Source organism: Pantherophis guttatus, chromosome 2, assembly GCF_059756535.1.
Source record: "Pantherophis guttatus breed Tessera chromosome 2, ASM5975653v1, whole genome shotgun sequence".
Classification (NCBI taxonomy): Eukaryota; Metazoa; Chordata; class Lepidosauria; order Squamata; family Colubridae; genus Pantherophis; species Pantherophis guttatus.
In genome coordinates, this window is record NC_142064.1 from 31,457,283 (window position 1) to 31,468,561 (window position 11,279).

At 45.7% G+C, this 11,279-nt stretch overlaps 1 protein-coding gene across 2 annotated transcripts in view; it reads right to left on the bottom strand.

Moving 5' to 3' along the window:
- The window catches only part of HTR1A (5-hydroxytryptamine receptor 1A), a 41,080-nt gene extending 30,324 nt beyond the window's left edge, over window positions 1–10,756 (bottom strand). The window contains exon 1 of one of the 2 annotated variants that reach the window (XR_015732089.1): window positions 7,212–10,756. Coding sequence is in view for 1 of the 2 variants with exons in the window: in XM_034440972.3 (XP_034296863.1) it covers window positions 8,002–9,339 (1,338 nt within the window). In the remaining variant the exon portion in view is untranslated. Of the gene's footprint in view, window positions 1–949 lie in introns of those variants that run through there. The other variant, XM_034440972.3, reaches the window with a different exon arrangement.
- Window positions 10,757–11,279: the final 523 nt, after the last annotated feature.

The following is an 11,279-nucleotide window of genomic DNA, read 5'->3' on the forward strand; positions in this document are numbered from 1 at the left end:
TAACCTCCCCTGGGAATATCAATTAAGAGTTAAACTGTACACAAAGCTCTTCTGTCCTTTTAAATTTCCTATATTCAAGATGAAACAGTCATAACCCATTTGCAAAGGAAAATTAATTAACTGTAAAGATCAAAATGGAAGGGATAATCAAGTAGATGTGTCTCCCTTAAGCAAAATGCAGAGATTCACATAAATGCATCCTTGTGTGTGTCACTAAGATATTAGCCCAAACTGTACATCACAGCATTCCTCCTTTTATTAGTGCCAGATTCATTAAAAAGTATTATTTAGAAAAGAACAGGAATTCTATTTCTTTCCAACTAACCTATTTATGTTCCAATCTTCCATGAAAATAACCCAATTCTAACCCAATAATATTAATGTTATATAATTGTATTTAGTATGCATCCATAACTCTCCACAAAGCATGGTCCAAAAAGTCAGCACAGCAGCTCTGTGCTGCTTTTGTATGATTATTTTGAATGAGAGTAATAATAAAATAAGCTCTGCTTATTTTGTATGAGCATCAGGTGGGGCTTTGATCATGTCACCTTTTTTGACTATACCAAGGTAACCTCTGACATAAAAAACTAGAAAGTAGAAAGAAATTCTCTCAAAGAAGGATGGGGGGTGGGGCAGAGACAGAGAGATAATTTACTGCTTTCCAAAATTAATTTAGGTAGAGCTGAGTGTATTGGTATATCTAAAGAAATAACAACATAAGATTTCTCATTTGTAACAGTCATGTGTTGCAACAAGTATCACCCACACGTTATTCAGACTTTAGGAGCGGCAAGTGTAAAGTATCAGCCTCCCTTGTGTATAACTTGAAATTAAATCCTGTTATTTCAATGGAGCGTGTTTGGACTTCTGTTTTAATTTTCAAAACTATAAGACTACCACCAACAGAAATGCGTAAGATATTATAATGAAAGAAAGGAGGGAAAAATGAAATTCAAGTTCACTTTAATTCAGAAAATGCCATCCATTTTGATCCAAAAAATGAATTTTCGAACATATTAAAATCACCTGTCATTGAACATAGTAAGCAGCTGCAGCTCATCAGTGGGCATATACATTCACATAAATCACAGAATAACATTTCCTTTAGCTCTAGGTAGCACAAATTGTTTCGGATTAAAGCAGATCACCTTTTGACTCAAGCATGAGATTGAAGATGAATATCACAAAGAGAGTAGACTGTTGAGTAGTGCAAATATATTCACATCCCTGTCAAATCTAGTTAGGCTTGGGGAAAACAAATTAGGTCCCAATCCTTACCCTGTATGTAACCAGGGGTGCATTCTGTCACATCCCTAGGATTTGTGATTCTAAAGAGGGTTTTAGGAGACTCTGATCATCTCTGCAAAACCTGTCCCACTGAAACAATAGCTTTACTTAGCCCAGAATCACCTAGATATGATTCTGGAAGACAGAATTACACTTGTATTTGATGTCACTGTCCAGTCAATTTTGCAATCAGAAAGTGAACCCTTCATCCATTGTTGCTTGTTAAATTCACAGCCTTCTGTACTTTCTTTTTGTGACAGCCTTTCCAGCATTCAGAAACTGATTCCAAGCATGAGCATGCGTTAGCACGCATGTGCGTGCACACACAAACTCCTTATCCATTACTGTAAAATAATTTTAACAGCATCTGGGAAATCAACACCTGGAGTGTGAAGCAAGTTCAATTGAATGGAAGAGACCAGTTTTCCAAGTCACTGTAGTTGGACCCGAAGCCAAGGAGTCATCCATAAAATGCAATTTCAAAATGGGTTGCTGAATTTAGTTTAGGACTTGTCACGCTATTTTTTTGAGACATGCTCAAGGAAAGCATTGATTGCATTATAAAAGAGCATGAGGCAAATTGGAGAAAAAAATATGGTCAGCAATGCCTGGGAAATATTAAGAAAAGAAATATAAGAAAATTTTAGAACAAAAGTAGCCAGTCCTATCTAAAGCATTTTTATTTTATTGTATTTTGTGTCGTGACAGTAATGACTCCTGAAAACTGCCTGGACTGATTCCTGCAGGGATTTTTGGCAATATTTTCAGCCTCCTTCTAGGCTAGGGTAAGCAAGGGTAACTGGTCCAAGGTCACCCAGCTGGCTTTGTGCCTAAGGTAGGACTAGAATGTACCATCTCCCAGTCTCTATTTCCTAGTTATAGCCTGGTGCTTTATCCACTATATTAATCTGGCTCTAAAGCATCAGTAGTTAGTATTACATTAAATGGGGTTGTCTCTTAATCCATGACATCCAAAGAGCAGACTGAAAATAGTAGATTTCCAAAACAGTTCTTCAAAACTTGGTGCCTTTCAAAGATTTCACAATTTGTTCCAGGTTTTTAACTCCTAAAATTTATTTTATCACGCTGACTGCAAGTTCTGGATATTATAAAACATTTGAAGCACTTCGTGTTAAGCGAAAGTAAGATTTTAATTTTTCCCATTTCCCACATGTAACTCAAAAAAAACAGTCAGAAATCATGATAAACCCATGGGATAGTATAAGGTAGGACATACATTTTTAAATGTATATATTAATAAACCAATATAGGCTGCAATCTTATATTTATTTACCCAGAGTAAACCCCACTGAATGTGTGTCTGAGCAGATGTGGATAAAAGTGTGCTATTAAAAGACTAAATCAGCCTTCCGTAACTTGGTGTTCTCCATATATTTTGAATTTCAGCTCCTATAATTCCCAGCTGCTACAGGAGTAATTACAAGAGTTTAAGTCCAATACAGATGGAAAACAACCAGTTGGGAATTTTGGATTAAACCATACAAAGCCCTTATTCCAGAAAAAAACTGAGACATACACCCAACGGGATCAGGCAGAGAAGTCAGGTAAACACTTCAGATTGTATCATGAGTGGCAGAGAGGTTGATAGCAAAAATGTGGGTCTGAATGAAACAGCAAAACCTTTAGACGTTTGCAGTCAAATAGAGGAGAGGCCATTTGAGTTCTCAATTTCAATTTTAAAATGTCTTGAATTGCTCTTGTCAAACAGACTTCAACAGCTGTTGCACAAGTGGTTGCTGCAGAAGAATCCAACTCCATCCGAAGTCTATATTTCTATATTTGTCTATAAATCTGTATTTGCACCGAGAGAATTCTGGTTAAAATGTAACTGATTCATAAACCAGGAATATAAAGCATGGCTTAACCCTGACATTTTAGAGAAAATTTCAATAAAACTAATTTCCCTCTGCAGAGACAATGCAAAACTCACGGAAGCTTGTATTATTTGAATCATGGAATAAATCAACAGCCATGTAAATATGGCATTTTTTAAAATTGTACTATATTGCAAAACTGTATACTTTAAGGTTTACTTTGTCCTAAACTCCATACTTGCAGTCAAATCTCAATAATGCCTACATTCAGTTTATTTGCAAATTTGGAAGTTTTACTTACACAATTATGTTCTGACCTGAGCACATTATTTAAAGATTTAAATATCTTCCAGATGATATCAGTGAATTCTATCTATTCTATCTATTTCCAAAAATAAACATGGTTTTAACTTGGAATGGGATTTTATCTGTTTTACAAAACCAAGAACTCTGATGTTATTATATTTACATGTAGAAAAGATTAGCAGATTAACTGTCTTGAAAAGATTAGATTTATAGTGTTCAATGAAGCCTACTCTGTCGTAGAAAGTTTAGCCACTTAGCTATTTAGCCAAAGAGTCAACTGAAAATTGTGATAATACCTTGTTATGGAAAAACATCAATATTATTGCTGTTTTAAAAATAGACAGATTTTAGCAGTGAAAGTGAAAGCTTTAAGATTTTTTTTTTTTAAAGAAAAATATGAAGCCTAGGAATGCGCTTTCAGATCAATGAGCAATCTAGACTACCGGCTGGCAGCTGCTTAGGAATTTAAGCTGCAGTTTTCTTTTGCTTTATGGAGATACCAATGCATCTTCTTCATGACAATTATGTACTACCTCTGAACTAAAACTCAGTTGTGAATAAGGAAGAGATTGTATTCTCACTTAAAAAATATTCTTAGCATCTAATAATTAATGGGAATAAATCATGGAACAAAATGATTTAAAGAATAAAGGATGACCATATCTGGGCTGCAAAACTCCAGATGACCACTAGAGGCCAACAAAGCAAGGTAGAAAACTTTCAACTTTCTGCCGCTGTTCAGTTGTTGCCCTGATTTGTGCAGCCTGGATCTGATGGTTGAAAATAGTGGCCAAACAATGTCGACTGGCGGCCCCCAGGGGGAGAGCCTTCTCTGTGGGGGCACCTACGATCTGGAACGAGCTCCCCCTGGAGATACGGAGGATTCCGGATCTGCGTACCTTCCATCGCGCGCTTAAGACGTTCTTATTCCATCAAGCTGGCCTGACCTAAACTTTTCCTCTTTTTAAATGGAATTTTAAATTTGGTTTTAATTTATTGGGGTTTTAAAATGATTCAGCCACATTTATTTAATTAGTTTTATCTCTATTTTAAATTTTGTATCTATATGTTTTATTTTATGGCTGTTCACCGCCCTGAGTCCTTCGGGAGTAGGGCGGTATACAAATTTAATAAAATGAAAAATGAAAAAATGAAAAATAAAAGAAAAAGTTGCGACTTCTGTTTTCTAATGACAAAGATTGATTTAATTTAATATGTACCTGTGGTAGTTATGTTTGATGCTGCCTTTTATCACACAATCAACATGACAATGGAAATTCACATTTCCCCATCAGAAAGATAGCCTTCGTGCGCTCCAGCCTCAGCCAGTGAATAAACCCTATTTTGATGGATTTTAGCCAGTACACTAAACTGTAAACTACTGCTTGCAAGCCACATGGTCTAGTTTCAAACATTGTAATTTACATGAAGCTGGTAAGTGAGTTGAAAGCTAAGAAAAAAAGGGGGATATCCTAGTGAGAAAACAGGGTCTGGGGTGGGGAAAGTGGTCTTTTGGACTTACATAATAAATGAATCACATTTTTTTCTATTCTATTAATCTAATCTTCAAGCCGCTGGAAAATCCCTCCAAGAATTACATGAAAAGAATCACAGATCTGCTTCAGTGTTTCTAGGACAATCTAGAAAATATTTAGTCTCTTGCTTTATGAAGTCTTCCTAAAAAATATTCTGAATTAGCAATATGCATGCACCTGTGTGAGCAAGGGTTATTTATTGTGCCTCTATAAGAAGCATTCTAAAAGCTTTTCTATGGAAGCAAATATACTGAAATTCCTCTAATTCCAAATATGAATTCACTGTTGCTTAAAATCCATAACCTTTCCTGCTTGAAAGTAAGCATTCTTATCTTCCCGCAGAAGCCCTAAATTTCTGGAAAAGCGAGGGGAGTGGCATAAATCTGCTTGAAATTCTAGATGACTGCTTTCAGTCAAGATTGACAAGTTGGACTACATAGATCAAAGGTCTCTCTTTCTATGCCCATAGTGCTGCATCTTCTATGATCTCATCGCTCCTAGGTTTACACTGACATTTGTATGTACTACAGAACTCCGTAAACATCTGCTTAGAATACAAACTAATGGATGTTCCTTGGAACTCCTTGAGAACACTTCCAAGATCTAGCACAAGCCCCATTCCCAATGGTACCCGACAGCATTGCTGATTCCCCTAGAAAGCGCTTCTGGATTGGATGAAAGAATCAGATTCGAACTGACGGCATTTGAGGGAAGGATTCAGAGATCATTTCTAGACTTGTCTAATTGTTGTTTTTCTACAGGACAGACTCTTTGGTAAGTGAGATTCAGATATTCACTATTTTCCTTTAGGGTTTCGTTCAAGTGTGCTTCAAAAATTTAAATGTGCTTAATAAAATAAACTTGTGTGTGAGATTGTTGCTAGAACCTGTAGATCACAACCTATACTCCTGTATTAACCCACACATTTTAAAATGGGGTTCTATACGTCTCTTACAGATTAAGGATTTCTGGATTGCTTTCAGGCCCTGCACTGCAATTTTGTGACATTGATTTAGCATATATAACCAGAAAGCACCTTTTAAAAAAAGAAACCAGTTCATAAACAAGTAAACTGAGTTTACAGCCACATTTTTGTGACAGAACAATTGTTTCGGATCACTTTAAATATAGCATAGTGATCTGGGTTTGGATGGAATATCTGATGGAACTTTTACAGTGTTATTTCTAGTGTTTTAATATCTCCATGCTGGCCACATATGGCATATTATCAAACTCACGGTCTATTAAGGAATAAAGGGCTGGAGATTGGCAGCCTGCAATGGAAGTGCAGCGGGCAGCCCTGGGCCTTTATGTGCACATGGACAACATTGCAGAGAACCACAAACTGGTTCCACCCAGTTTAGAAAATAATAATAAAAAAATAAGGCAGGAGAAGGCCTTACTTTTATCTGGATCAAATTTTATAATTGCTATCTTGGCTCAAGAGGCTCTCCTCCAAACTTCTACAAGTTGTAGAAGAATCCAATGGTGCAGAAGCACCTTTGATCTTTTCCAGAGGAAACCTCAAGAAAAGAAAAGCTGCTTTATTTCTGCTGAAGCTTCTTTTTCTTCTTCTTCTTTTTGTAAATTGAAGGTTGGGGGCTTGAATGAACCCTATGCCGCACACCTGAAGCACCCAGTTATTGGCCTGCCCTCTCCATTGACTCTGTCAATGCAATCCCATATTGCTCTGCTGTTTTTTTCCCTTCTGCAATACTGAGCCCAAAGAGATTGGTGAGGCCACTTGCCTAAACTTTCTCCATGCTGGCTCCATGGGAGTTTATTTGCCCCAGATCTTCAGGCCTCTTCTAGGGTTACAGCGGAGATCCCAGCCACAACCCCACCTTACCCTTGCTGATTCTCCACAAAGCCCTGGGATTCTGCCCCAAAGTTGCCCCCAAATGAAAGCCCCCCCCCTCCAAAACAAAAACCAGAGCAAAGATTGACTTCCCAGCAAAGCTGCCTGGGAATGAATTGTTTCTCCACCCCACCGGCGTTTCAACATCCATTCACCCACGCATCCCCTTCTTTTGGAAGAAAACCCCCAACCCAAAGTGATGCTGGGAGAAGGGGCTTCGGGAAACAAACAGGCTCAGGAATCAAGTCAAGACCTTCCCAGATAGGTGGCGGGACAAGACAGACCATCCCTCCTCCCGGCCCAGCCCAGATGCCTGGCAGGCCGCTTCCAGGTCCCCGGCATCCAGGGTGGGGGTAACCTTCGCTCCCTTTCAGAGTTCCGACTTACTCGGCCTTTCCTCGAAGCAAATTCTGCGCTGCGGCCGCTTGTTACTTTCTTGCGGGTAATCCGAGAGAGAGAGGAAGAATTAGGCGAGATGAGCAGATGTTTTCTTTTAATGCATAGGGTGGCTTTTATTGTAGTTTAAATTCGGGCGGGTTCCCATGGGGAGGGGGGGCTGCTTTCCTTTCTTTCCCGTCTCAGTTTCAATCCTGCAGCCCGTCCTACCCACGAAACCGCCTCCTCCGATTTTATCACTCTCTCTTCCCCCCCCCTCCCCACCCCCCACCCCCCATTTCCCGGTCTCCAGAGTCAGATTCTCAAGCCTGGAGTAAGAAGTAAACTCCGAGAAGGAGTCGAGACCGGGACCGACAGAAACAGAGAAATCAAAAGGGACAGTCAGCTTTTCCACCGGGCGCTCCTACCTTCCAGAGCCGTCTTGCGGGAGAAGTAGCTCGGAAAGGAAGAGGACGGAGAGCAAAAAAAAAAGAAAGAAAGAAAGAAAAGAAAAGAAAAGAGCGCAGGGTCAGAGATCTCGGCCCGCGCTAGCCTTGCTTGTGTTCGGACCCCAAGGCCGCCAGGAGCCTCCAGCCATGCGGCGACCCCCAAGGACGCTCTCTTTCCCACCCCTTCCCACCCCCAAAGCCAAGGGGCCCCGAGAAAACGAGGCGAAGAATTCCGGTCCCGCAGAAGGAGGGCAAGAAGGTTCCGCCAACGAAACAAGCTCGGGCTCGCCCAAGTCCGTGGAGCCGAAGGAGATGAAGCTTTCCCGGCAAACTCGGCCGCCGTCCGCCCCGTCTCAGGACAGGCAGAACTTGCACCTGACGATCTTCTGGAAAGCACTTTGGAAATCCTTGTTGAAGTAGGCGTAGATGACCGGGTTGAGCAGGGAGTTGGAGTAGCCCAGCCAGTTGATGACGGCGCCCAGCCACTCCGGCATGGAACAGCCGACCTCGCAGAAGGGCAGCACCAGCGCCACGATGAAGAAGGGCAGCCAGCAGAGGATGAAGGTGCCCATGATGATGCCCAGCGTCTTGACCGTCTTCCGCTCGCGGGCCAGGGCCATCTTGCGCTTCGCCTCGGCGCTCTTGGCCTCGTTCTTGCGCTCCGGGGCCGGCGAGGCGGCGTCGGGGAGGGGGTGGTTGGGCAGGGGCAGCATGAGGCTCTTGGCCGAGTTGGACGGCGTCACCTCTCGCAGCTCCAGGGCCGAGGCGGCCACCCAGCCGCCTTCGCCCGGCCGGAGGGTCCCGTTGACGCAGGGCGCCCCCTTGGCTTCCGCCGCGCTCCTCCTGCCCTTGGCCGCCGCTGCCTGCTGCTGCTGCTGCTGCCGCCGCCGCTGCTCCTGCTGGGGACCGCCGTTGGTGCGTCTGGCCGGCGAGTGGGACAGGCAAGTGTCGGCCACCTTTTCCCCCGGCGCTGCGGGCAACAAGGGCGGCTGTTTCTTGTCTGCTTTGCGGACCGTCTTGCGGATGCGGAAGCGGGCCGCCTTGAAGATGCGCCCGTAGAGGACCAGCATGAGCAACAAGGGGATGTAGAAGGCGCCGAAGGTGGAGTAGATGGTGTAGCCCGGGTCCTTGCTGATGGTGCAGGCGTTGGGGTCGGAGCGGTCCTCGGGCGTCCGCCAGCCCAGCATGGGCGGGATGGAGATGAGGAAACCGATCAGCCAGGTGAGGCTGATGAGGGCGGCGGCCCGGCGGGGCGTCCGCTTGTTGACGTAGTCGATGGGGTCGGTGATGGCCCAGTAGCGGTCCAGGGCGATGGCGCACAGGTGCAAGATGGACGAGGTGCAGCACAGCACGTCGAGCGCAATGAAGAGGTCGCACATCGCCTGGCCCAGCGTCCACTTGCCCAGCACTTGGTAGAGGGCGGCCATGGGCAGCACCAGCACCGACACCATCAGGTCGGTGACGGCCAGCGAGCCGATCAGGTAGTTGGCTACCGTCTGCAGGGAGCGCTCCAGGACGATGGCCGCGATCACGCACGCGTTGCCCAACACGGCGAAGAGAATCAGCGCGCCCAGCACCACGGACGTGGCCAGCTGATAGCCCAGGCTGGCCGGGGACCCCGAGGGCGGCGGGGTTGGGGACCCGGTCGGCTCGCTGAAGCCGGCCGCCGCCGTGCCGTTGGATAGCTCCATGGCGAGAGGGGCGGGCAAGAAGGCAGCGCCTTCACTCCGGCTCTGGCAGCGGCGGGCAGCTCCTCCCGAGGGTCACCATGGCCCCCCGACGGGACAGGCGAAGGGCGGCCGCCTGCCTGGATGACGTGTCCCTTAATGAGCTATAGCGAGGGAGCGGCCGGGCTCGCCACGTCCAGCTCCTCGGGAGAGCCCCGGTCACAGTGGCAGCGCCGCGCCGGTTGCATCGCGCGTCCCAGTCTGAGCGCTCTGGGACCGACGGCGCCGAGCGCTCCGCTCTCCGACGGCACCCACTTGCTGCTCGGGGTTCCGCTTCGCCCTTCCCGAAGAACTCTCTTGCCCTCTCTTTGCCTCCAGCCGGCTGCTTCGCCCTCCTCGAATAACTCTCACTTGCTCAGCTTTCTTTTTCCCCGACTCCCCGTCGGTCTTTCCGTCCTGGCTGAGGCTGAGGCTGAGGCTTCGTCCGGATGCATCTTGTCCTCCTTCGGCTGCCCCTTCGCTTCTTTTGCCTCCTTTCTCTTCTCTCCCCTTTCGGCCCCCTCCCTCCCCTTCGGCTTCCTCGCTCCTGCTCCCGTTCTTTAGCCCTGCTGCTGCTGCTGCTGCTGCTGCTGTCGCCGACGTCTCTCTCTCTCTGCAGCTGCGCCCCCCGCCCCCCGCTTTTGTAGCTCCCGGGCTGTTCCGGGCTCCTTTCGCTCTGCCCTCCCTTTCTCTTCGATTCTCCTTTCCTCTCTAGCACCCACTCCACCCGCCACTCAGTTGGTAACTTTCCTTCTCTTTCAGTCTTTGAGGTTCTCCTACCTTTTGCTATTAGGTTCTTGTTTTGTTTCCTTCTGTCCTTTCTTTCATCTCAATCCCAGTTCTTCACTTCCAAATCTTTCCGGGTTTTTTTATGTTTCTCCACTTTGCCCCCTTCATCTTTTCTTCAGTTTCCACTCCACATCCTCCCATCGACTACTCCTCCGGCAAACACACCTTATGGGTGTGAATAGGTATTTCTCTCTGGGTTGCATTACACTCCAAGCGATGGTTCCTTTTTATCAGTAGAATGTGGAACAGCACGCCTGGTGAAACGACTAAGAAAGAGACCCTCTCTCCATTCAGAAGGGGAAACTAAACCCGAAACAGAGTTTCGAGCCTCCAGCACTCAGTCCCTCGCTTTTACCTTCACTTCTCCCAAACTTCTAACCAGTGTAAAGGAAGGCAAATCATTCCTCAGAGCAAAAGTTAAGTCGCCAGCAAATAAGGCAACCGTCCTCAACTGATACCTTTCACAGGTATCGCACTACGACTCTCAGTACTCCCAACCCTCATTCTAGAGTTGGGACTCCACACCTCCGGGTGTGTAAGAGAGTGGACAAAACTGCATCTTCTCCCTCCACTTATCCAACACATTTCACATTGGTACTGGCTGCACTGTTGGCTGCATCTTCCCTTCTTACCCAGATGGTAGTGCAGTCGCTGGGAAGCAGAATGAGCTAAGCTTTGGCCAGAGGCCAAGCTGAAAAAAATCGGGGGAAAGTATGCTCGACAAGAGAAGTAAGGACGGTCGTTCCTTATTTTGATCAGCCGAAAGAAGTAACACATTAACCGCCACAGCAATGGTTTGTGAGTGATTTGTGAAGCTGCAAAGAAGGGAGGAAACCCGGGCGCGATCCTTTTCCTCCCTCCAGCTATAATTTGGCACTTTGAAAAGAAGGCCACGAATGGGCGCTTTGCCTTTTCTCCGCCCCCCCCCCCCCTTTCTTTGCGTTTGGCAGCGGCGGCAGCAAGATTCGTTCTCGACGTCTGCTTCGTAGTCATGGGAGTTTCAGGACCACGGACAGCGCATAGCTTTAAGGGCATTTGTCGCCACCTGCAGGACTGGGAGTTTCGACTCGGAGTGAAACCTGCGGGTGCAGGCTCAGCCTACATCTGTCCTAGCTTGCCCCACAGACATCTGGAGT